This window comes from Vanellus vanellus, assembly GCF_965231255.1.
Source record: "Vanellus vanellus genome assembly, chromosome: 19".
NCBI classification, from domain to species: Eukaryota; Metazoa; Chordata; class Aves; order Charadriiformes; family Charadriidae; genus Vanellus; species Vanellus vanellus.
This window is the reverse complement of record NC_138924.1, coordinates 7,438,092-7,461,455: the sequence shown is the minus strand read 5'-3', so window position 1 is coordinate 7,461,455 and position 23,364 is coordinate 7,438,092. Positions and strand designations below refer to the sequence as shown.

The 23,364-nt window shown below is 65.6% G+C and overlaps 3 protein-coding genes across 3 annotated transcripts; all 3 read left to right on the top strand.

Annotated features, from left to right (window-relative positions):
- The first annotated feature begins 28 nt into the window (after positions 1-28).
- Positions 29-8,841, top strand: BLTP2 (bridge-like lipid transfer protein family member 2). The gene is made up of 25 exons (XM_082493180.1): positions 29-229; positions 396-1,491; positions 1,741-1,932; positions 2,024-2,226; positions 2,306-2,424; positions 2,498-2,718; positions 2,853-3,043; positions 3,129-3,228; positions 3,306-3,508; positions 3,855-4,149; positions 4,262-4,419; positions 4,540-4,746; positions 4,867-4,966; positions 5,162-5,344; positions 5,638-5,759; positions 5,838-5,993; positions 6,073-6,194; positions 6,280-6,460; positions 6,539-6,625; positions 6,729-6,839; positions 6,925-7,060; positions 7,281-7,405; positions 7,743-7,844; positions 7,950-8,084; positions 8,279-8,841. The coding sequence occupies exons 1-25, from the start codon at positions 98-100 to the stop codon at positions 8,459-8,461; spliced, it is 4,860 nt and encodes a 1,619-aa protein (XP_082349306.1). The 5' UTR covers positions 29-97; the 3' UTR covers positions 8,462-8,841.
- Positions 8,842-9,400: 559 nt separating this feature from the next.
- Positions 9,401-12,946, top strand: RSKR (ribosomal protein S6 kinase related; the record flags this gene model as incomplete). Its single annotated transcript, XM_082493150.1, has 12 exons — positions 9,401-9,463; positions 9,576-9,773; positions 10,450-10,533; positions 10,616-10,684; positions 10,848-10,917; positions 11,643-11,750; positions 11,924-11,964; positions 12,062-12,089; positions 12,196-12,285; positions 12,357-12,445; positions 12,519-12,629; positions 12,722-12,946. 12 exons carry the CDS (start codon positions 9,401-9,403, stop codon positions 12,944-12,946), a joined length of 1,176 nt encoding a protein of 391 aa, XP_082349276.1.
- Positions 12,947-13,528: 582 nt separating this feature from the next.
- SPAG5 (sperm associated antigen 5) lies at positions 13,529-22,443 on the top strand (the record flags this gene model as incomplete). Its single annotated transcript, XM_082492925.1, has 25 exons — positions 13,529-13,552; positions 13,834-13,935; positions 14,168-14,771; positions 15,117-15,819; positions 15,911-16,103; positions 16,462-16,581; positions 16,713-16,805; positions 16,934-17,068; positions 17,376-17,495; positions 17,741-17,833; positions 18,082-18,216; positions 18,389-18,482; positions 18,553-18,646; positions 18,746-18,827; positions 19,240-19,373; positions 19,660-19,825; positions 20,002-20,170; positions 20,485-20,556; positions 20,710-20,833; positions 21,096-21,207; positions 21,444-21,524; positions 21,609-21,752; positions 21,928-22,002; positions 22,081-22,161; positions 22,260-22,443. 25 exons carry the CDS (start codon positions 13,529-13,531, stop codon positions 22,371-22,373), a joined length of 3,864 nt encoding a protein of 1,287 aa, XP_082349051.1. The 3' UTR covers positions 22,374-22,443.
- Between the last annotated feature and the right edge of the window lie 921 nt (positions 22,444-23,364).

The following is a 23,364-nucleotide window of genomic DNA, read 5'->3' as shown; positions in this document are numbered from 1 at the left end:
GCACTGATGTACCATCTCTCTAGGTGCCCTCGAGCTGCGGCTGGACACACTGACCGTCTTGGGGAGTGCTGAGAGCTGCACGGTCAGCGTCCAGGGCATGGTGCTGGCCTTGGTGAAGAGCATCACGGAGAAAATGCAGCCATGCTGCAAAGCTCCTGCCATCCCCAACCCAGTGGCCAACCTCTCCATGCTCTCCGTCACCTACCACAGCAGCATCCGCTCTCTGGAGGTTGGCATGGGTCTTGGGTTCTCTGCTTTATCATGTACTGGTGGGACTGGGATGGATGGGGCAGGGGGAAGGATTGGTTGGCACCGAAAGCTCCTGGAGAGGAGAGTGGGACGGTGCTGTGCTGGACCAGGCAGTGACTTGGTGCCTCTCGCTCTCTCCACTGTAGGTGCAGTGCGGCGAGGGGCTGGCAGTGCTGTGGAGCCCGCCCGACCACATGCACTTGTACCATCACACCCTGGCAACCCTGCAGTGCCATGAAGCCTTGCGGAGTGCCCTTGGCCACGGGACGCCTCCCTCCCTGCCTCCGGAGAGCCCAGCATCCCACCCGGCCACCCCTGCTGAGACAGCAGGGCCCCCTCAACCAGATGGGACCCCCCCCAAAAGACTCCTGTCCCTGTCACTGGAGCTGAGCTCTGCCAAGCTCACAGCCTTTGTCTCTGAGGCCAACTACATCAGCCTGGCTGCCGAAAGGACCTCTGTGAGCTGGCACGGTGGTGCCCTGCATGGTTACTGCCCCGAGCTGGCTGCCGGCTTTGATGGACACAGCATCTTCAGCTTCAAGGAGGTGGAGGTGAAGCTGCTGCCAGAGCTGGAGGAGGTCATCTTGCACCGCTGCGCCTTCCCCACCCTCCGCACCCTCCGCAACCGCGGCTGGGCCTTCTCCTTTGCCAGCGTGACCATTGAGTTCCCCTACCAGTATGACTTCTCCCGCACACTGGACGCTGCTGTGGGTGTGCAGAAGTGGCTTAAAGGTCTGCACCGGCGTGGGCGCCCTGCCAGCACAGCGCTTCCCCCCGACCTCCTGCTCAAAGTGACGCACTTCTCCTGGGTTTTCTTGGATGACGTCTTCGAGGTCAAGTTACGAGACAACTATGAACTGATGAAGGATGAGAGCAAGGAGAGCGCCAAGCGTTTGCAGCTGCTGGACGCCAAGGTGGCTGCACTGCGCAAGCAGCATGGTGAGCTGCTGCCTGCCCGCAAGATCGAGGAGCTCTATGCCTCGCTGGAGAAGAAGAACATAGAGATCTACATCCAGCGCTCACGACGCCTCTATGCCAACACGCCAATGCGGAGGGCCCTCCTCACCTGGACTCTGGCCCACTTGGAGCTGGTGGCCATGGCTGACGAGTCCTTCCACGGCACGGAGCGTGTGTTGGAGCAGATGAGGGACCTGGACAGTGTCAGCCCGTTCCCCCCTGAGGGTCTGGAGATGGTCACCCAGTGGTGCCGCATGATGAAGGGCAGAGTTGGCAGCTTCTTTGGTGAGTTGCTTCGTGTGAGGGTGCCTGTGGAGGACAGCACGGTGGCTGTGTGGTCTGGGCTTCCAGGACAGGGACCTACTGGTGCCACGAGATGTGTAACCAAGCAGAGGAAATGGGTTTTGGAGGTTTGAGGGACTGGGAAGGGAGCAGAGATGTGACAGGACAGTGGCTCCTGCCGTGGCCCAGAGTGGGGGAGCGGTACAGTGTCATGTTGCTGCCCCATCTCTCAGCCCTTCCTCTGCCCTGCAGTGCGGATCCGTGACTACCCTCGCTACCTTTTTGAGATCCGGAACTGGCAGCTCTCGGGCCGGCTGATCGGAGCCGAGCAGTGTGGCCAGGCCTGCTCCCGGCGCCGCCAGGTCCTGAAGCTGGGGCTGCCCTGGGGGGATGCAACAGTGGAGAGAAACATGCCACCTTTGAAATTCTACCACGACTTCCACTGTAAGAGCTGAAGCGGCAGGAGGACTCTGCTGGGGTGGGGACGGGGCTGCGTGGGACATGCAAAGGGCTGAGCCAACCTCTGTGTCCCCAGCTGAGATCTCCCAGTACACCATCGTGTGGGGGCCCTGCTGGGACCCAGCCTGGACCCTGATCGGCCAGTGTGTGGATCTCCTCACCAAGCCCTCAGAGGACCCCAGCGCCCCATTGCCCTGGTGGGACAAAAGCCGCCTTCTCTTCCACGGGGACTGGCACATGGACATTGAACAGGCCAATCTGCACCAGCTAGCCACCGAGGTGGGTGTTGCCGAGGTAGGGAGCAGAGCGTGGCGTGGGGCTGGCTCACACCTTCCTCTCCCTATGTTTGTCCTTACAGGACCCCTACAACACCACAGAGAACATGCACTGGGAGTGGAACCACCTCTCCTTCCACTGGAAGCCTGGGCAGTTCGTCTTCAAGGGCAACCTGGACATCAATGTCCGGACAGCCTCCAAGTGAGTGTGGGCCTGGGAGCATGGGGGCTGACACCGGTGCCGGGGGGTAACCAGGGTCCTTTTCTCCATTCAGGTATGACGACTGCTGCTTCCTACACCTGCCTGACCTGTGCATGACGCTGGACCTGCAGTGGCTGTGCCATGGGAACCCCCATGACCACCACGGCGTGGTGCTGCGCTCCCCCGAGTTCCTGCCTGAGGTGCCGGTGGGGCAACAATATGATTCCTACCGTGCCTTCCGCTCCGAGAACCTCAACCTCTCCATCCGGATGGACCTGACACGTCCCAGTGAGGGTGGGTGACAGCGCCCCGGGGATCCCTCGGGGCCATGGCAGTGCTTACTGGTTTTAGCGATCCTTACCGGTTGTGGGTTGGGTGCTGCCGTGTTCCTGCCCCGCAGTGCTGGCTGACGCCAGGTATATTCTCAGAGCACTCCCAGCCCCGGATCCTGCTCTACAGCAGCACCCTCCGCTGGATGCAGAACTTCTGGGCCACGTGGACCAGCGTGACGCGCCCCATCTGCCGTGGGAAGCTCTTCAACAACATGAAACCCAGTAAGAAGAAGCTGGGGCAGCATTACAAACAGCTCTCTTACACTGCGCTCTTCCCCCGGCTGCAGGCAAGTCCTGGGAATGCGGGTTTGGTGCTACCTCCCCGTCCTGGCTGCACTGGGCTCTCAGCCTCTGCTGTCTGTTCCCTTGCAGGTACATTACTGGGCCTCCTTTGCTCAGCAGCGGGGGATTCAGGTGGAGTGCTGCCAGGGGCACATCTTCACTCGTGGCACCCAGCGGCTCATCCCACAAGGTGAGCAGGGGCACCCTGCTGGCAGTGCTTCCTGGCAGGGCAGGGCCCTGGCTGACCCCTCTCTCCTTGTCCCCCAGCTGGCACAGTGATGCGACGCCTTATTTCGGAGTGGAGCATCACACAGATGGTGAGCGACCTTAGCCAGGTCACTGTGCACCTCATGGCCTCCACTTGCGATGAGAGTGCGGACCACCGGCTCGACACCCTGGTGAAGAAAACCCATCTGCTGAGCCTGTCCTCCCTCACCTACCAGCGGCACAGCAACCGCACAGCTGAGGAGGTACCGCTGCAAACACATAGGGCATGGCAGTCTGCGGTGACCTGATGGCATCCGCCTGGGACAAGGGGACCTCAGTCTTTGGGTGCAGCGGGGGAGGGATTTGGCTGGAGAGGAGACAGACCTGCAGGGCCTCTGATCTCCTGACTTCCCTTGAGGTCAAAGGGATGCCTTGTTCCAGCCACAGCATCCCTGGTATGGGTCCCTGCTGAGGGCTCTGGGGTTGTCCCCCAGGCTCTGGTCCCCACGCTCTGCCTGCAGGGACTGGTAGGGCTCCCAGCCCCTGTGTGTGAGGCCCGTGGGCTGGGGATGGCTTTGCCGTGCTGAGGCTCTGACCCTCTGTGCCCAGGAGCTGCCCCTGCGGGACGGGGACGATGGTTTCCACACGCACCAGCTGCACTTGGTGGACCTGCGGGCGTCCTGGACCACCACCAACCGGGACATCGCCTTTGGCCTCTACGATGGCTACAAGAAAGCGGCTGTGCTCAAGCGCAACCTGTCCACCGAGGCCCTGAAGGGGCTGAAGATCGACACGCAGCTACAAGCCAAAAAGCTGAAGCGGGGACCGCTTTCTGCTCACTCCATTCCTGCCAGAGTGACTGCTCCCATCACCAGTGGTCGTCCTGAGAGAGCCTCATCGGGTGGTGAGTACAGCAGGGAAGGGGGCAATGGGAAACCCAAAGCCATGCCTGCCTTCACCCTGTTGCCCCCAGTCAGCCCTCCGCAGCCTCGCACTGACCCTTTTTCCTTCCCCAGGGGCCTACATGCTGCAGAAGCTCATTGAGGAGACGGACAAGTTTGTGGTCTTCACGGAGGAGGAGTCGGGGGCGAGCGAGCAGCTGTGCGGCATCGCCGCCTGTCAAACCGACGACATCTACAACCGCAACTGCCTCATCGAGCTGGTCAACTGCCAGGTACCTGCGCCCCTCGGCCAGCCTGCCTGTCCCCATGCTCTCCATTCCCCATGGCTTTGCTGCAAGAATGGCTTTGCCCCAGAAGGGCTCGTCTGACCCCCGGGGTCTCTTCCCCCGCAGATGGTGCTGCGTGGTGCGGAGACGGAGGGCTGTGTGATTGTGTCTGCCGCAAAGGCACAGCTGCTCCAGTGCCAGCACCATCCCGCCTGGTATGGGGACACGCTGAAGCAGAAGACATCCTGGACCTGCTTGCTGGACGGCATGCAGTACTTTGCCACGACAGAGAGCGGTCCCACTGAGAGGGAGCACGGGCAGCTTTGGTTGGAGGTGAGTGGCTGAGGGAGGGGCTGTGATGGGTGAGATATGGCAGGGGCAGGCAGCACTGTTGGTGTCCTGGCAAGGGCAGGGAGAGCAGGGACAGCCAGTGGTGTCTCCTTGTGTCCCCAGGTGAAAAATATTGAGGAGCATCGGCAACGGAGCCTGGACTCGGTGCAGGAGCTGATGGAGAGCGGGCAGGCAGTGGGGGGCATGGTCAGCACCACCACAGGTACTGCCTTCAGAGCCGGCTGCTGTGCCTACCCCAATCCCACTTGTTTGTGACCCCCCGGCTGGTGAAGCTGAGGGCCCCTGGCCTGTCCCTGGATGGCTCCAGGAGCTGGCTGATGCTCTGAGCCCTGCACCGTGGGGTCCCCCAAGTGCCAGAACGTGGGGCTTTGACTGTGGTCCCCCTGCCTGTCCCCAGACTGGAACCAGCCCTCAGAAGCCCAGCAGACCCAGCAGGTGCAGAGGATCATCTCTCGCTGCAGCTGCCGCATGTACTATATCAGCTACAGCCATGACATTGACCCTGAGCTGGCCACGCAGATAAAGCCCCCTGAGACTCCCGCCAACCAGGAGAAGGAGGATCTGCTGAAGAAGCAGGAGGGTGGGTACCTCCAAGCAGTGTGTCGCAGGGGGTGGAGCTCTAGGCTGACCCACAGGTGCCAGCTGAATCCAGGGATGCTCTGTCTTGTCCCTGCTGAGATCGGAGGGGTGCATACAGGAGGGGTCCCCAGCCACGTGGCAGTGCACCAGATGATACTGGACATACTGTGCTTACTGGAGCCAGTGTAGCCACCTTGGCTCATTCCCCATCCCTCTCCATCTCTGGCTGGCCCCTACATGCATCCCATTTCTGGCCATGCTGAGGTCCCGCTTGCTCTTTTTGTGTCCCTGCAGGAGCTGTGGATACGTTCACGCTGATCCACCACGACCTGGAGATCTCCACCAACCCTGCACAGTATGCCATGATCCTTGACATAGTCAACAACCTGCTGCTGCACGTGGAGCCCAAACGCAAGGTACTCATGAGGCTTCAGGTCACCGTGTCACTCACTGCACCTCAGGCAATCCTAACCTTCTCCTATCCCCGTGCCCAGGAGCATAGTGAGAAGAAACAACGGGTGCGCTTCCAGCTGGAAATCTCCAGCAACCCCGAGGAGCAGCGCAGCAGCATCCTACACTTGCAAGAGGCCGTGAGGCAGCACGTTGCCCAGATCCGGCAGCTGGAGAAGCAGATGTACTCCAATGTGAAGGTGGGCCTGCATCCAGGCAGGACCCTCCCCAGGGTCCCTGCTCTGGGGCAGAGGGTGCTGAGAGTTGTCTGTCCTTCAGTCCCTGCAGGATGACAGCAAAAACGAGAGCCTGCTTGACCTTAACCACAGGCTGCAGCAGCAGCTGAGCCAGGAGAAAGCTGACCTGCAGCTGGAGAGCGAGGAGCTGAACATACTGATCAGGTAGGGGCCATCTCTGGCTTCCCCAAGCGTTGTGTCCCCCTTATTCCAGGGCTCCCACATCCCAGCGCTCCCCTCTCTGCTGCAGGTGCTTCAAGGACTTCCAGCTGCAGCGAGCCAACAAGATGGAGCTGCGAAAGCAGCCGGAGGACGTGAGCGTGGCACGGCGGACTGAGTTTTACTTTGCCCAGGCACGCTGGCGCCTGACTGAGGAGGACGGGCAGCTGGGCATAGCCGAGCTGGAGCTCCAGCGTTTCCTCTACAGCAAGGTACCAAGCTGGGCGGTGGCACCTGCAGCCCCTGAGTGGGACCTGGGACGTGCCATGCTGATGGCTCTGTTTGCGCAGGTCAACAAATCTGATGACACGGCTGAGCATCTGCTGGAACTGGGCTGGGTCACGATGAACAACCTCCTGCCCAACGCTGTGTACAAGGCAAGTGGCAGACTGGGGGAGCAGCCCTGCACCCTGGGGACCCTCGAGTGGCCTGGCCAGGATGGCCTGTCCTCACCTCAGCCACCCATCCTCTTCCCTGCAGGTGGTGCTACGTCCCCAGAGCTCCTGCCAGTCTGGCCGGCAGCTGGCACTGAGGATCTTCAGCAAAGTCCGGCCACCCGTGGGAGGCATCTCCATCAAGGAGCACTTTGAGGTGTCAGGGCCACGCCGGGAGGTGGCAGGGTCCCCGCGGGGTGCAGACAGCATGTGCCCAGCTCTGACACACCTCTCTCCCGCAGGTGAACGTGGTACCCCTCACCATCCAGCTCACCCACCAGTTCTTCCACAGGATGATGGGTTTCTTCTTCCCCGGCCGCAATGTGGAAGAGGAGGAGGTGGGGGATGAGGAAGACAAGTCCAAGCTGGTGACAACAGGTGAGAGGCTCATGGTCACTGTCCTCCCTGGCACCTGAGGGATGTCCCTGAGCAGCTCTGGTTGCCTGTCCTATGTTTGTGGGCAGCTGCTGGCGGTCCACGTGTTGAGGAACCAGGGACTTGTGGTCTCCCCTGTGGGCAGGGAGACGTTGTGGGGGGATCTGGGTCATGGCTGACCCCCAGCCGGACACCAGCCACCGCCTCCCACTGTTTGTCCCAGGGATCCCCGTGGTGAAGCCGCGGCAGCTGATCGTGGCCGATGACTCGCTGGGCCCAGGGAAGGGAGTCACTCAGGGACTGAATCGGACATCAGGGGTCAGAAGATCATTCCGTAAAGCACCCGAGGTACCCGCTGCTGCCTTGAGGGGGAATCTGGGAGAGCTCTGCTGCAGAGCCGCTCTGTTTTCCTTTGGCTGCAGGGCTGGGCAGCCATGTCCTCCCCCACTTGCCTGTCCATTTTCTCCTGCTCCCTCCTACCATGAGGATTTGCATCCTTTACAACCAAGCACCTGCACACTTGGTGGGATCCCTGCAGCATCTCATTTTCCTAACACCATGCCAGCTCTCACCTCCCCCCAGTGAAGCAATGCCATGGCGTAGTGCCCAGCTCTCCTTTCCCTGCTGGTTCCTGGCTGTGTCCCCTCTCCTTCCCTTCTGCTCATGGCTCCTGCTCTGTCCCCAGCATCCTGTGGATGACATCGACAAGATGAAGGAGCGCGCGGCCATGAACAACTCCTTCATCTACATCAAGATCCCGCAGGTGCCACTCTGTGTCAGCTACAAGGTGCGGAACCGGTGGGATGGGGTGTGCTGGGGATAGGGCATGGCCCCTGTGGCGGGGGGTGGCCCGGGCCATCGTCCCACGCTGCCTGGTACCCCTCTCACCCAGGGTGAGAAGAACAGTGTGGACTGGGGCGACCTGAACCTGGTGCTGCCGTGCCTGGAGTACCACAACAACACATGGACGTGGCTGGACTTTGCCATGGCGGTGAAGAGGGACAGCCGCAAAGCCTTGGTGGCACAGGTACGTGGGATCCCATCCTGCAGTGCCTCCGTCCCGCTCACAGGGAGGCTGCTGGAGCTGCTCTGCCCAGGATGGAGGTGGCACGTTCTCCATAGTGGGAAGCAGCCGCACTGGCTCAGCAGCTCAGGCTCTCGCCCACGCCAAGGGGCCTGGGTGTGGCCGTGGGGTGCTGAGCCCCCTAAATTCTGGGGCAGGTGATTAAAGAGAAGCTACGCTTGAAGCCGGCGGCGGGCACGGAAGCCCGGGGGAAGCTGGAGAACAAATCAGACGGGACCATCCAGCAGCAGGAGGAGGACGAGAAGGCGCGTCTGCTCATCGGGCTGAGCGTGGGCGAGAAGAACCCCAGCAAGAAGTCGATCTTCGGCAGGCGCAAATGAGGGCAGCACCCGGCAGGCCGGGAAGGGACCGGGGTGCCCCATGCTCCCCTCTCCGGAGGAGCACCCCTATGGCGGGGGGGGAGGCCACGCTGCTCGGCGCGGTGAAGCCCGAGGCTGGGGTTAGCCATGTGCAGGCCCTCATTAGCCCTGTCACTGCGGGACAGGAGTGCAGCAGCATGGGGTTGTGGGGTGCAGCGTGCTCTGGGGCCGCTTTGTGGGGCACAGACCCCCGTGCCAAGGGCTCCCGTGAGCTTCCCCCCTCCCTGCTGTGTGGGTGCTGGGCCCGGCCCTTGGGCTCGGCGAAGCAGCAGGATCGCTCCAGGCTGGGAGAAAGGGGAACGGGAGAGAGTTTAAATAAAAAGAATTTTTAATTTGGAACAGCCTTGGGCCAGTGGCTCATTACTCACCTCCTCGTTTGTGTTGCAGTGCTGCACTCGGCGCCGTCCCCCCTCTCAGGGCAGCAGCACCCCTCCTTACTGTGGCATCCCCCCCTGCTCTTCCCCGGGGACACCCGCTTTGGGGGCTCGGGGCTCCCTGGCACCGTCCTCCGTGTCCCTGGGCTCAGCCGCTGTGCTTGTCCCGATCCCGTTGGTTCCCGGGGCTCAGCGGGGGCTGCCGGTACCCCACCAGCTGCCCCATGGCAGGGGGGCTGCGGCGAGCGGAGTTCAAAGGGAGGATGACTGGTTGAAGGGGGAACCCCAAAGTGTGCAAGAGGGGCGGAGGGGGGGTCCCGGTGGGTGTCCCCTGCCCCAGAAGTGGGGGGTGATCAGTCACGGGTGGGTGTCTCGGGGCGGGCAGCCGGTGCAAGGACGAGGCCCGGTGCCCGTCCCCGGGGCGGGGGGGTGGTCGCGGCGGGGCGGGGCGGGGCGGGGCGGCGGGGTTATGTAAAGCGGCGGATTACCGGGGCCCGGTCCCGGGGCGCGGCCGGGCGGCGCCGTGATGGGAGCAACGAGCAGCGGCCCCGGGCCGGCCCCGGCTCCGGCTCCGGTGCGGCGCCCCCAGGTGCGTGCGGCGGCCCCGGGGGTCCCCATCGCTCCGGGCGTCCCCCGCCCCGGGGTCCCACCGCCCCGCTGACGCTGTCCGCCCCCCCCCCCCCCCCCCTCCGGTTCTGCAGGGCCGTGCCGTGGGGTCGTGGGTGCGGGCGCTGCTGGGCCGCGCCGGGACGGTACCGGTACCGGGGTCGGGGCTCGCCCTGGCCCCGCGGGGCCCCGCCGAGGAGCCGCCGCTGCCCGGGTGGCCGCTGCCGCAGCTCGTCTCGCTTTTCCTGCCGGAGTTCCCCGTCCGCCCCTCCGCCCGCCAGCAGCAGCTCAAGGTGCCGTCCCGGGGACCCCCACCCTTTTACCGGGGTCCCGGTGCATCCTAACGGGGTCCCCGACTGTCCTATCGGGGCGCCGGTGCATCCCGCCCCGGCAGCCCCGAGCGCCCTAACGGGTCCCCTCGCAGCCCGTACCGGGGTCCCTGCACGTCTTACCGGGGTCTCCCCCCCAGCGCTCCGTGCGTCCCGCGCCGTCCGTGCATCCCGCGCCGCCATCCCGGGACCACCGACCGTCTTACCGGAGCTCTCCTCGCACGCTGTGCCGGGGTCCCCGCGCATCCTACCGGCGTTCCCGTCCGTCCCATCGGGTCCCCTTCTACCCCCGCCGGGTCCCCGTGCCCCGTGTCGAGTCTCTGTGCGTCCTACCGTGGTCCCTCTGTACCCTACCGGGGTCCCCGTGCATCCTACCGGGGTCCCGTTCACCCTGCCGGCACCCACAGCCGCCGTGCTGGGGTCCCTGTGTCACTGTCCCCCATTCCCCTCATACTGGGTCCCCATGCATCCCACTGGGGTCCCTCTTGGGTCCTCCTGCTCCCCATGGGTCCCCACTGCTTGGCCTGGGTGCCCTGTGCCACCCCACGCGGGACCCCACACCCTGTCCCACCCTGATCCTGTCTCTGTGGGGTGCTCAGACCCTACTCTCCCCCCTCACACCCCTCCCCCCCTCCCCCAGATCCTGGGATTCGTGGCCAAAGGCTCCTTCGGGACCATCCTCAAAGTGCTGGACTGCGGGCGGGAGAAGGTCTGCGCCGTGAAGGTGGGTACTGTCCCCAGGGCCCATGGGTGCCCCCCCACCCGCCTCTGACCCCACTGACAGCCCCTCGCCCCCCGTCCCCCAGGTCGTGCCCAAAGTGGAGGTGCTGCGCCGTGACACCCTCAAGCAGTGCAAGGAAGAAGTCAGCATCCAGGTGAGGGGGGTCCAGGGGGGACCCCAGCCCATGGAGGGGGGGTTGGGGTGGCCGTGGAGGCGGTTGGGTCTGCAGAGGGAGGGTGGCAGGAGCAGGGTCCCCAGCACCCCCCCTGCCCCCCCCCCCCCAGGGGCCGCTCACCCTCTCTGCTTTGTGTCCCCAGAGACAGGTCAGGCACCCGTTTGTCCACGGGCTGGGGGACAGCTGGCAGGGCCAGCGCCACCTCTTCATCAGTGAGTGACCATCTGCCCGTGGGCTCGCCGCAGCCCCCCCCCCCTCCTCACTGGCGCACGTGTCCTTGCCGCCCGCACACGTGTCCCCGCACACGCGCACGCTCCCCCCGCGCTGCCCGCTGCCCTGCGGGGATCCGGGCGCTCAGCTGCTGGCTCCCACCATGGGGACAAGGGGACAGGGATGGGGACGAGCTGCGGTGGGGCAGGGACCGGTGTCGGGGTGGATGAGGCCCTGGTGCCTGCCTGGCCCCAGTGTCCCCGATGGCCGTGCCACCTCGGTGCCCACGTAGCTTGCGTGTTGCCAGTGCCTGTGTGACCCCAGGGACCATGTCACTTTGGTACCTGTATGGCCACAGTGCCTGTGCCACCTTGGAGCTCACATGGCCCTGGTGATTGTGTGTTCCCAGTACCCATATGGCTCTGGTGCCTGTGTCACTGTGATACATGACCCCATGTCACCTGCGTACGTGGTTCTGGTGCCCATATTATATCTTGTGCCACCTTGATGTGAGTGTGGTCCTGGTTCTTGTGCCACCTCGCAGCCCTTATGGCCCTGGTGTTTGCATCACCTTGGTATGTGGCCCTGGTGCCCATGTCACCTTGGCGTGTGGCTCCAGTGACCTACCTGCCCCCCTGTACCTATGCCACCCTGGTGCCCGTGCCCCTCGCGCCAGCCTGGCCCCTCGTGCCAGCCCATCGGTAAAGCACGTCGACCGTCCTGGCAGTGTGCACCTACTGCAGCACCGGAGACCTTCACGCACTGTGGCGTGCCGCCGGGTGCTTCGCCGAGGCCACCGTCCGCCTGTTTGCCGCCGAGCTGGTGCTGGTGCTGGGTGAGTGGCCTGCCACACTGGGGACAGCCACCGCTGTCCCCGCCAACAGGGACCTGCAGGCGGGGTCAGCCATCCCCGGGGGTGGGCAGCTGCCTGCTGGGTGCTGCAGGGGTGACAGTGGGCACCATGCCAGGAGGTGACACACCACTCTGATGGCTCCGTTTTCTCCCCAGTGTATCTCCATGACCTGGGCATCGTGCACAGGGACGTGAAGGTGGGTGGTAGTGGGGCTGGAGGGCTGTAGGATGGGGTGGGAGGGTCTCTGAAACCGCCGGCATGGAGAGGCCACCCCAGTACCTGTCTCATTTCAGATGGAGAACATCCTCCTGGATGAGAGAGGTAAGAGTCTGGTGGCACTGGTGTGGGGCCATCCCATCCATGGGGATGCCCTGTCCAAGGGGGTATCCCATCCATGGGGGCCCCCACGCAGTGTCTCATCCCACAGGACACCTCAAGCTCACCGACTTCGGCCTCTCCCGGCACCTGCGGTGGGGCGAGCGAGCCCACACCATCTGTGGCACCCTGCAGTACATGGGTAAGGGGACAGTGGGGGGCTGTGGTGGGGGGCACAGCCCCCCCCAGGCGCTCATCTGCTCATCCCCACAGCCCCAGAGGTGCTGAGCGGGGGGCCCTACAGCCATGCGGCCGACTGGTGGTCCCTAGGAGTCCTGCTCTTTGCCCTGGCTAGTGGGGAGGTGAGGACTGGGGCAGGGGGGCGGGAATAGAGGCACCCTGTGGAGCCCCTGAATTTGCTCCCTGCACCCCCAGTTCCCTGTGGCGCCAGCGGGGGACCACGTGGCCATGCTGGAGCGTGTCAAGCAGAGCAGCTACGAGAGCCCACCCACGGTCAGCCCCGCACTGGCCCGGCTGCTTGCCGAGGTAACCCTCCCACCTGGGTTTCAGGGTCCTCACTGCCCCCCCAGGCTGGATGCCGGGGTCCCTGCCACTCACTGTCCTCTCTCTGTCCCCAGCTGCTGTGCCACAACCCCCTGCACCGCCTGCGCTACCTCCACCACTTCCAGGGCCATCCCTTCTTCCGCGGGGTGGCCTTCGACGCTGACCTGCTGCAGAAGGACCCGGTGGCCGTGGCCATGGTCCCCCGTCCCCCTGAGCAGCCCCCACCCGATCCCGCCACCTTCGCCGACTTCGACTGCGACCTCGCTGCCGCCCCCCCGGGCCGGCCCTGGCCTGGCTGAGCCGCCACGGCCGGGACCCCCGGCATCGCTCAGGGACATCCCCCCTCCCCCCACACACACACACCCCGGCAGCGGGTCAGACCCTGCTGGGCCGGGTCCCCCTGACCCCCACGCTGTACCTCTCCCCGCGGGAGCAATAAACCCAACAGCCGCGGGCACCGCTGCGGGTGCTGTGCTGAATCCTTGAGGGACCCCCGGGGGGTGTGTGGGACTGATCCCCCCCTTCCCTCGGGTAGGGGGCGGGGTGGGTCTGGGGGACGGTGCAGTGCTGGTTTCCCCCGGGACAGAGCTGAGCCCTTCCCCGTTTCCCCCCCGGCCTCAAGCGCTGCGCGCCGTGCTCGGCGCTGCACAAGCGCCGTTGGGGCGGGGCCTCGCTCGAGGCCACGCCCACTATCCCCGCCCACCATCGGTCATAGCCCCGCCTCTAACAACCGCCCCGGAGGAGTGACGCGTGCGCGCAGCAGCCAATCGGAGCGGCGCGTCGTTTTCAAACGGGCGGTGGCGGCAGCGCGCGGGGAGTGGGCGGGACCGGACCGGAGCCGAAACCGGGAGCGGGACCGAGGCCGAGAGACGGACCGGGCCATGCGGGCGGCCCAGACCCCCGCTGTGAGTGCGGCCCCGGGGGGGGGGGGGGAGGGGGGTTCGGCACAGGGCAGGCGACGGGTGGTGGTGGGAGCACCGGTTTGGGCGTCCCGGTGTGGCGGCGGGGGAAGTCCCGGCGGGGCGGCCCCGACCGTGCGCGGTTGGCCGGAGGTGGCTGGGGGGTGGCGGGTCCCGTGGGGACCGCAGCGCTCCTGGTAGATATGTGTGTTGGGGGGTGTGTGGGGTGTGTCTGTGCTGCCGGTGGTGCCGCCGGTGACCCCCGGTGCTCCCCCCCCCCCCTTCAGGCGCAGCAGCGGCCCCGGCGCGCCCCCCTGCAGGAGCTGCGGCTGCAGCCGGGCGCCGACCGCACCAGCCTCACCCCGCTGCTCCGCCGCCTGCGGCTCAAGGTCGGTGTGGGGACGGGGGGGGGAACCGGGGGGTGACACGAAGAGTTGGGGCGGGGGGAGGGTGGAGTAATAGGAGGGGATGCTGGGGTGTAAAGGAACCGGGGATACTGGGGGGGGGCGGGTATAAGCACTGGGGTGAGGGATGTGGGGAGACCGAGGGGAAACGGCGACGGGATGCTGGGGGGAAGGGCAGGGCGGCCCTGACCCCCCACCCCCTCTAAATGCCCTGTAGGACCATGACTGTGCCACCCCAGTGTCCTGCACCCCGAGGCCCCCTAGGACTACCGCTCTGGGGCCCAGAACCTCAGAGACCCCTGGGAATCCCACCCTGAAGCCTGGTGCCCCCGAGCCCCCCAGCAATCCCAGCCTGGTGGCCGATGCCCTGGAGCCCCCCAGCAGCACCAGCCTGGAGCCCCCTGGCTGTTCCACTCCAGGGCCCAGCACCCCAGAGCCCCCCAGCAACACTATGCCAGCTGCCCCATGCAGCCCCATCCCAGGGCCCAGCACCCCGGAGTGCCCCAGCAGCCCCGTGCCAGGCACCCCATGCAGCCCCATCCCAGGGCCCAGCACCCCGGAGCCCCCCAGCAGCACTGTGCCAGCTGCCCCAAGCAGCCCTGTCCCAGGGCCCAGCACCCCTGAGCCCCCCGGCAGCCCCGTGCCAGCGCCCCTATGCAGCCCCATCCCACTGCCCAGCACCCCGGAGCCCCCCAGCAGCACCATGCCAGCTGCCCCATGCAGCCCCATCCCAGGGCCCAGCACCTCGGAGTCCCCTGGCAGCCCCGTGGCAGTCCCCATGTGTAGTTCCATCCTGGGGCTGTGCACCCCTGAGCCCCCTGGCAGCCCCGTGCCAGCGCCCCTATGCAGCCCCATCCCACTGCCCAGCACCCCTGAGCCCCCCAGCAGCACCGTGCCAGCTGCCCCATGCAGCCCTGTCCCAGGGCTCAGCGCCCCGGAGTCTCCTGACAGCCCCGTGGCAGCCCCCACGTGTAGCTCCATCCTGGGGCCGTGCACACCTGACCCCCCCGATAGCGCCGTGCCGGCTCTCCTGTGCAGCCCCATCCCCAGGCCCAGCACCCCGGAGCCCCCCGGCAGCATCACCCCAGCTCTCTGCACCCCTGGGCCCCCTGGCACCATCAGCTCGGTGCCTTGCACCCCAAACTCCTTGAGCAGCATCACTCTAGCACCCTGCACCCCTGCCGCCCCTGGCAGTGCCAGCCTGGCCTCCTGCACCCCAGGACCCCCCGGTACGAGCTCCACCCCGCAGGAAGCTCCCTTCCATGGCTGGCGCATGGTGCCCACCGACCTTTCCTGTAGCCCCGTGGCCACCGACCCCTCGGCTGGAGGTGGGAGTGCGGGTCTCTCACCTTGCCAAGACACCCCTGAGGGGGCCCAGTCCCCAGCTCCTGCCCCCCCAGAGCAGGGTCCCCCCGAACCTCCTCCCACCGAGGCCGGTAGGTCGGAGCATGCCAGATTGGAGGCAACGGCCACCCCCGTCCCCTCGCCCGAGGTGGCCCCGGGTGCTGTGTCCTGGGTGTTGCCGCTGGTCTGGCTGGAGAAGAGCCTCAATGCCTCGTCCCTCCTGGAGTCCCTGCGGCACAGCCTGCCCCTGCCCGTGCCGTGGCGGGATGCCAGCACCAGCGTCACCCCCGTGGCCACCGCAGTCGCTGGCACCAGCGTCACCCCCGTGGCCACCACTGTTGCTGGCACCAGCATCACCCCCGTGGTCACCATGGCCACCGGCACCAGCATCACCCCCATGCCCACTGCGGTCACTGGCACCTTCATGACCCCCCGGGACCTACGGGAGAGGAGCACGAACACGTCTGTGGGTGGCCCCCCCTGCGCCAAGGACAGCGCTGCCGAAACGGACTCCCTGCTCTGGCAGTAAGTGTGGGGACCTGTCCCCCGCCCCGGGATGGGGCTGTGGCACCCGCAGGCTGTCCCTTCCCCAAGCTCCGTCTCTCTCTGTCCCCAGTTGTCCCCGGGAGCAGCTGAAGTCCCTGCCGCGGGCAGAGCTGGAGGGGCGGCTGGAGAGCACCCTCATCATCATGGAAGCCCTCTCCCTCCGGCTGCGTGACTGGCAGGAGAGCCAGCGGCCACTGGCCGGTGTGGGGCCGGCAGAGCAGAGGGACGCGCTCACGCAGACGGATGTCACCCACCCCAAAGGGGTAAGAGTCCTTGCCAGGGCGGTGCCACCCTGTTCCCTGCGGCCTCGGTGCCGTGACGGTGCCCGTGTACCGCCGGCAGGACGGTGGCCCTGGCTGCACCGCAGCCCGGCGGAGCAGAAGTAAAAGCGGTGCTGCTGCGGCACAGCATGGCGCACAGCATCACGCGCTCGGTGCTGCTCCAGCCGCGTTATCGCGCTCGGCTCAACCCGCTGAGTTTGCTGGATTGAACCCTTTGTGCGGGGAAACATCCCTGGCACACGTGTCAGGGGGAGGTGTCACAGCCAAGTGGCTCTCGCTGGACCCCAGGGTGGAGTGGGGCCGGTGCGAAGCCCCCTCTGCTCTGCCGGGATGCCCTTAGGAGGAGGAGATCTACCGCAACCTCTACCTTGAGCTGCGGAGGAAAACAGAGGCTCTGCAGCGGCAGCGGGGAGCAGAGCAGGACCTGCAGCGGGAGCTGGCGGTGGCCGCTGCGGGGATGGTGCGTCTTGGCTGGCTGGCGTGCGATGAGTGCGCCGGGTCTCAGCCGGGCAGGGCACACATGTGCCCGGCGCTGTCTGCTCCAGCCCCGGGAGCGCTGCCTGAGCGCCGATGCCCTCGTCCCTTCCCCAGAGCGCCTGGAGCAGACAGTGCGTCTTGTTTCGGGGTCTCGCAGATGCCACCTTTCAAAGCTTGCAGGATGAGCAGGAAGCCCTCTCCCAGGAGGTGAGCCCTGGTGCAGCCAGGCTGACCCCCCCCCACCTCCCCTGGGTTTCGGGAGACACTGGCGCTGCCGGCACACACGGCAGCCATCGGCTATACCCGGTGCCTCATGGTGCTGTCTCCCCTCGCAGCAGGAGCAGGCGAGGACCCTGGTGTCACGGTGCCGGGCTGTGCTGGAGAGCGTGCCTGGCAAGCTGCGGAGCTGCCTGGAGGAGCGGGATGCCATGAGGCAGCGAGCGGACGAAGCCCTCCGAGCCAAGGAGGAGGTATGGGGGCAGCCAGTTGGGTGGTGGGGGGGGGTCAGGGCAGGCTCTGCTGTCCCCACGCCTTTGGTGGGGCATCCTGTGTCTGCCCATCTCTTGAGGGTGAAGGTCTCCCTGGCATCCTGGGGGAAAAGCCCCGTGTGGCTCTGGAAGTGCTTGTGGCTGCCTGGGGGTGGCTGGAGCTCTCGGGATGGGTTTTTGGCTCAGGCTGTGTCCTGCTGGGAGTGGGAACAGCAGCATGTGGAGATGGCTCCTGGGAGTTGCTCCTCGTTGAGACACCGTGCCCAGAGCAGCATTCTTCCCTCGGCAGGGAGATCGCTTCCTGGAGGCCTTCCGTGCCCATGCCAGTGCCCAGATCAGCGCCCGCGACCAGAGCCTGGCCTCTCAGCGAGAGCTGGGCACGCTGCTGGTGGACACCATCGACCAGCAGGTACAGAGGGCACCTCCAGCTGCGTCCCACCTGGGGGGGCTGGAAGGGCATCCCCATTGTCCTGAGCTTGGGTGATGCTCTGAGCAATGGTCTGTGATGGGCTTGGGTCCACCAGAGGTTTCTTGGTGCTGCTGCTGGGAAGCTGCCGCGGATCTGCCCTCGGGGCTGGCGCTCACCTCCCTCTACAGCCGTAGAATGTGGCATTTCCACCATGGCAGCTCTGACCTGTCTCTCCCGCCCCACAGGCATCCCTGGCTGCCGAGGCTCAGTCTTTCCGGGAATTCATAGATGTCACCTTTGAAAACTTGGAGGAGGAAAGGAGAGCCCTGGACACGGAGGTGAGGGGTGGCCCCGTGGGGGCCGGAGGTGGGCTCGGAGCCCCTCACCTCCCTGCCAGTGCGGTGTAGGCTGGTGCCGCTTCACTCTGCCTCGGAGCCCTTTGTGCCCCGGGTATGGTGGGCACCAGACCCATCCTTGGCCACGCAGTGGGACAGTGCCACCAGCTGGCACGGCTGTGGTGCCCCGGCTCTGGGGCTGGCAGTGCCATGCTAAGCTCTGCCTGGTGCCATCTTACCCCCCCTCGCAGCGGGAGGAGGTGAGGACCCTGGTGTCACGGTGCCGGGCTGTGCTGGAGAACGTGCCCGGCAAGCTGCGGGGCTGCCTGGAGGAGCGGGATGCCATGAGGCAACAAGCGGATGAAGCTCTTCAAGCCAAGGAGGAGGTATGGGGTTGCCCAGTGCTGAGCTGTGCCTGGGGGTGTCTGGAATGCTCCTCCTGCATCCTGACTGACCCCAGGCACAGAGTGACTTGGATGGGGGGGATCGCTTGGTGTGGGAACACCCCATGGGGAAGAGCAGCCCAAAGTGAGCCCAGAGGGGATGGTGTCTCTGCAGGCGTCCTGCCAGCTGGAGGAGACATCTGTGGCCCTGCGGGACGCGGTGGCTCAGCTGGAGCAGCTGACGGTGGCCAACTCGCGCCTCAGCACAGGTAGGAGGGGTGTGACATGGAGCTGAAGCTGCCCCCGTCCCCACCGTGCTGATGGCTCTGCCCTTCGCAGACTTGAGCTCCCTGATGACAAATTTGGCCAACCTGGAGCAGGAGCGGGACGCGCTGCAGCAGGAGAACGAGAAGCAGTGGGAGGAGATGGCCTGGTGGGTCTGAGCCCTCGGGGCATGGCATTGCCCTCCCCACCTCCTGCCACCCCTTGTCCCCAAAACGCGACACCCCCTGACCCCGTCCCGTCCCCACAGGCTGGCGCAGCAGAGGGACAACCTGCAGCGGGAGTGCAACGGGCTGTTCCAGGAGCTGCGGGAGGCGACCGAGTGCCGGGAGGTAGGAGCTGCCTGACCCTGCCCACGCCATCACGCGCCGCCGGTCCCCGTCACGGCCTGGCGGGATCGCTGGCGGCCGGCCAGGAGCGGGATTAGCCCTCCCACGGTGGGGGGGATGATGAGCGCCGCGAGGGCGGTTGACATCCCGCACGTAGCGCTGCTCTCCATCCTGCCCGGCGGCGATTCCCGGGCAGGGTGGGGGATGACAGCTCTCAGGGATAATTCCCCTGACTGCAGCCATGGTGCTGTCCTGTGTCCCCAGTAAATCGCTGGGGTTGGTCTGTTAGAGGCAAAGCTGCCCCTAATTGGAAACAGCACCCCGAGGTGTGGGAGGGACAGTGCTGGGGGTCCCAGTGGCCCCCGTTGGGTCTCCGGCTGGTTGCTCATGGCTGCGTCCCCCCACCCTCTTGCAGTTCCTCGACCAGGAGAACCGCATGTCCCGCACGCAGCTGCTGGAGGTGGAGGCCAAGCAGAAGTCCTCGTTGGCCGCCCTGCAGGAGCGCAACCTGCAGTATGAGGAGCTGATGGACTCCTACCAGCGCCTGCGGTACTGACCCCGCTCACCGCCTCCGCTTGAATCCCTCTATTTTGGGAAATCGAGCTCCTCCTCGTGTTGGGGACACCCCGGGGGACATGGCTCCAGTCACTGCTGCCCAGGCGGGTGGAAGAGGCTGTGGGGAAGCCCAGCAGACATCTCATCTTGGGGGAAGCTGCCTAAATCTGTGGGGTTTGCACCCCCCTGGGTCACGGTGGGAGGCAGGCATGTGAAACGTCCCCGTGCCACGCTGGGGAGGGGGAACGCTGCTCCCACTGAGGCTGATGCCACCCCGCAGGGAGGAGCAGGCTGCCCTCAGCCAGGAGCTGGAAAGCACCAAGGCCGAGCTCCGCGACTTGCAGCTCAAGAGGGACAAAGTCTCCTGGTGCTCCACGGACATCACCGAGAGCAAGATGAGGCTGCAGGAGCTCGCTGACTGCCTCAGGGCTGCTCTGCAAGAGGAGGTAGGATCCCTGCCCCGGGGACAAGGACGAGGAGGTGGCCTGGGGGGTGGTGGGGTGGTGTCAGACCCCTGTGGCTCTCCACGGCGTGGCTTTGAGGACCCTCCTGGTCACCGGGGCAGTGCAGAGCTGTCACAAGCCGTGCTCCGGTGCTGTGCTCTCCCTCCCCTCTGAAGGATGACGATGTCCCATCAAGAAGCAGAGCCTGGACCCCGGCTCCACGGACACCGAGCTGGCAGACACCCCACCGTGCCTGGACCCCGGCATGCCGCACGCCGGCGTGCCGCACCCCGTACCGTGCCGGGGACTCCTTCGTGGGCAGTGTCCTAAAAGCAGTGTCGGGGAAAGGTGAGCTGGGACCCGCTGGCTGGTTCCTGAGGGTCCCTGTGCGGGGATGGGCATCGCTCCCTCCCACGCTGGGGATGTGCGCTGGTGCTGGGCGAGGAGAAGATCCCAGTGCCGTTCACTGATCCCAATGCCTTCACCACTCCTGTGCCTTTCCTTGTGGATTCCCCAGTTGTTCCCTTATGGTGGCCATGGACTGGGTCACGGGTCCTGCGAGCAGTCAGGGTCTTCTCTGAGCTCCCCGGGGTGGATGGGTGCGTGGGTGGGCTCTGGTCATGCAGGGCTGCGCACAGCACCTCTGCCCTCTCCTCTTGCAGATGCTGATGAAGCCGCCGGAGGTGGGAGTGCACTTACCAGGGACAAACCTACCTCTACGCCAAAGCCAACAGGTACTGGGACTGTCACCCTGCCCTGGACCCTGCTCCGAAGCTGCAGGGCCGCCTGCACGGGGGGAGGAGCAGCCATGCCTTCCTGCTTGGCTCTGTGTCCCCTGGGGCTGATGTTCCCTCCGTGCCGCTCATGAGCCTTTGCTCTGCCCGCAGTGCCCGAGGATGGTTTGCTGGAGAGCGTGAAGGAGCTGAGAGCAGTGGTCTCCGACCTCGCCATGCTGAGTTCCCGCATCCAGGACCTGGAGCAGAGCGAGTTCAGGGCGCTGCAGACAGAGATGTGAGTTCAGCAGGGGCTGGCATCGAGGGCCGGGCATGGGCATGGCCGGGCATGCTCTCCTGGGCATGGTATCTCCTGCGGGAAGCCTGTCTGAGGTCTGCCTCTCACCCCAGCTCTGGATTAGACCTCTCCTGCTATGGCTAGAAGGGCTTTTTCCAGTGGGTTGGCCTCTCCTGCCCACGGGGCTGGTGGGATGCCCAGGAAGGGGTTTGGTGCCGGGCACCACGTTCCCCACTGGCTCAGCCCCGCTGTCCTCTCCCAGCTCCAACCTGCAGCTCCAGCTGGAGACAGTGACAGCCGAGAGCCAGGAGAAGATGGACGCCCAGGCTGCCACCATCGCCAAGCTGAACAAGGCACTGAGGGGCAAGCTAGAGGTGAGCCGGTGCCAGAAATGGGCCAACACTCACTCCAGGGCAGAGCCGAACTGGGACGGACGCTGATCTAGGACACGGAGAAATCTGGGTGACCGGCTCCGGTGATGCCCCATGGGTGCTCTTGGCTCGTCTGACCTTCTCAAACATGAGAAAACCCACTCCCCCCCCATGGTATTAGGGGTGGCGGGGTCAGGCATTGCCTGATGCTGCTTCTTTCCCCCCCCCTCCCCCCCCAGAATGAGAAGGAGCTGCAGGACGTGGTGAAACAGCAGGAAGAGAAGATGCTGCAACTCATCGACAAGAGCGGGGAAGTCACGGTGTGTGACGGGGGCCTGGCCGGGCTGCGTGCCCGGGGGGTGCCAGCCATGGGACGCCTCTCAGCATCTCCTTTCTCCCCGCAGAGGCTGAAGGGAGAGCTCTCCCAGCTGAAGCGCTCGCTCCAGCGTGCGGAGACAGAGGCCAAGGTGCTGTGGGAGGAGATGCGGGGGCAGGAGCCCAAGGTGGACGCTACCTACGTCCAGGAACGAGTCCTGCTGCGGCAGGAGGTGAGGCAGGGGGGCTACTGGGGCTGAGGGCTTCTTGTCACCACCTCCCTGTGAACAGGGGACCTCGCTCCTCAAGCAGGCAACCAGCGGGATGGCAGGGGAGACCCCCCACCCCACCCCACCCCAGGGCTCTTGCCCCACGGTGAGCTCTCAGCGGTGCTGCATCTTTTTGCAGGTGGACAAACTGCGGCTGCTGCTCCTGGAGAAAGAGGATGAGAATCTGCTGCTCTCCGACAAGTACCAGGAGCAGGTACAGGGAGCCCTGAGGCTCTAGTCCCCCTCTGCCCAATTTTGGGGCAGGCTCATGACAAGGCATCTCCTGCCGCAGGTCCGAGGGCTGGAGCTGAGGCTCCGTCACGCTCAGAAAGTGCTGAGGACCCACGAGGAGATGCAGGAGAAGATGAAAGAGGTGAGGTTTTGTGGTTCATCGCTCTCACCCTCGCTGTGACTGCAGCAACGCCAACCCTCATCCCAAACACTGTCGCTAAACGCTGCTGTCGTCCCCAGGTCCTGTCGGCCATCCCTGACGTGGCAGCGGGCTGCCAGGAGCTCCCCAGCCTGCTGCGGTACTTGGGCCTGAAGCCGGGCAGTGGCAGCAGGGAAGCTGCCGAGCCGCTATAGCCTGTAGCCTGAAACCTTCCTCTTCTTAATGCTGTAATTACGCATTGAATAAAGTTTTGTTGGCTTTTCACCCTGCCTGGTGCGTGGATGCAGGAAGCTTCTGGTGCCCTGGGTGGGGACAACTCGTCCAGCCTGTGCCGGCTCTGCCTGCTCCGTCCCCGTCACGGGGCCGCGGGCACGGCTCCCTGCCACCTCAGGGCCTCTCCTCCTTGGCGGGGGACACACATACTCCCCCCCCACCCCCCCAACTGCTTGCTCTCAATAAGGCGCCGCGTTCCCCAGGCTCCCACCCCGCAGCCCCGGCAGCACCCGGGCTGACCTAGCTTTCCTCCCCGGGCCCCCCGCTCCTCCTCCTGCCCTAGATTCCCTCCTGCCTCCCCCTGCGGAGGGTATCGGAGGCTGCATCCTGCCCCCCCTACCCCCCCCACCATCACGGGGCCGTGGGTCCACACGCCTGTTGCGTGGGGATGATGGTTCCCCTCCCGGTGTGGATCCGGCATGCAGCAGCATCCCCTGGGTCGCGGCGAGCTCTGCCTGCCCGGCACTGGGAGCTCTGCCAGCTCCAGCTCCCAGCCCCCCCCTTGGCACCCGCTGCTGCATCAGGGAGGAGGGGGGGCTCCCTCAGGGGCCACCCCTGCTCCCAGCACAGCTCCAGCCTCGCCTCCCTCTTTCCCTGCTTAGGGCATCTCCTGTGGGATCCCCCTCCCGGTGTTCCCGACCCCAAGGATGCTCCCTGCCCCCATGGGGGCCATGCGCCACCTCCCTTCCTCCCCCCACACAGCCCAAAATAGCAGCGTTCCAACAAGTGCTCTGGTTTTTAATGGCCTGTTTCTTCTGCTGGGGGGGGGGGGGGGGGAAATCACCTTCCCCTGCCCTCTGCCCCAGCCTTGCCACCCTGTGCAGGGCGGGTGCCGTGACACCCCGGCTGCTGGCACCTTTATTTACCCCCGCACCCAGGAAATGGAGGTGTTTAGGGTTGCGCCTCTCTTTC

Bases quoted from the DNA above. Each gene is read 5' to 3' on its own strand.
- BLTP2 (XM_082493180.1), top strand. From the start codon at position 98: ATGGTGCTGGCCTTGGTGAAGAGCATCACGGAGAAAATGCAGCCATGC. The intron at 1,492-1,740 runs GTGAGTTGCTTC...TCTGCCCTGCAG, and splicing joins CAGAGTTGGCAGCTTCTTTG to TGCGGATCCGTGACTACCCT. The intron at 6,195-6,279 runs GTAGGGGCCATC...TCTCTGCTGCAG, and splicing joins GAGCTGAACATACTGATCAG to GTGCTTCAAGGACTTCCAGC.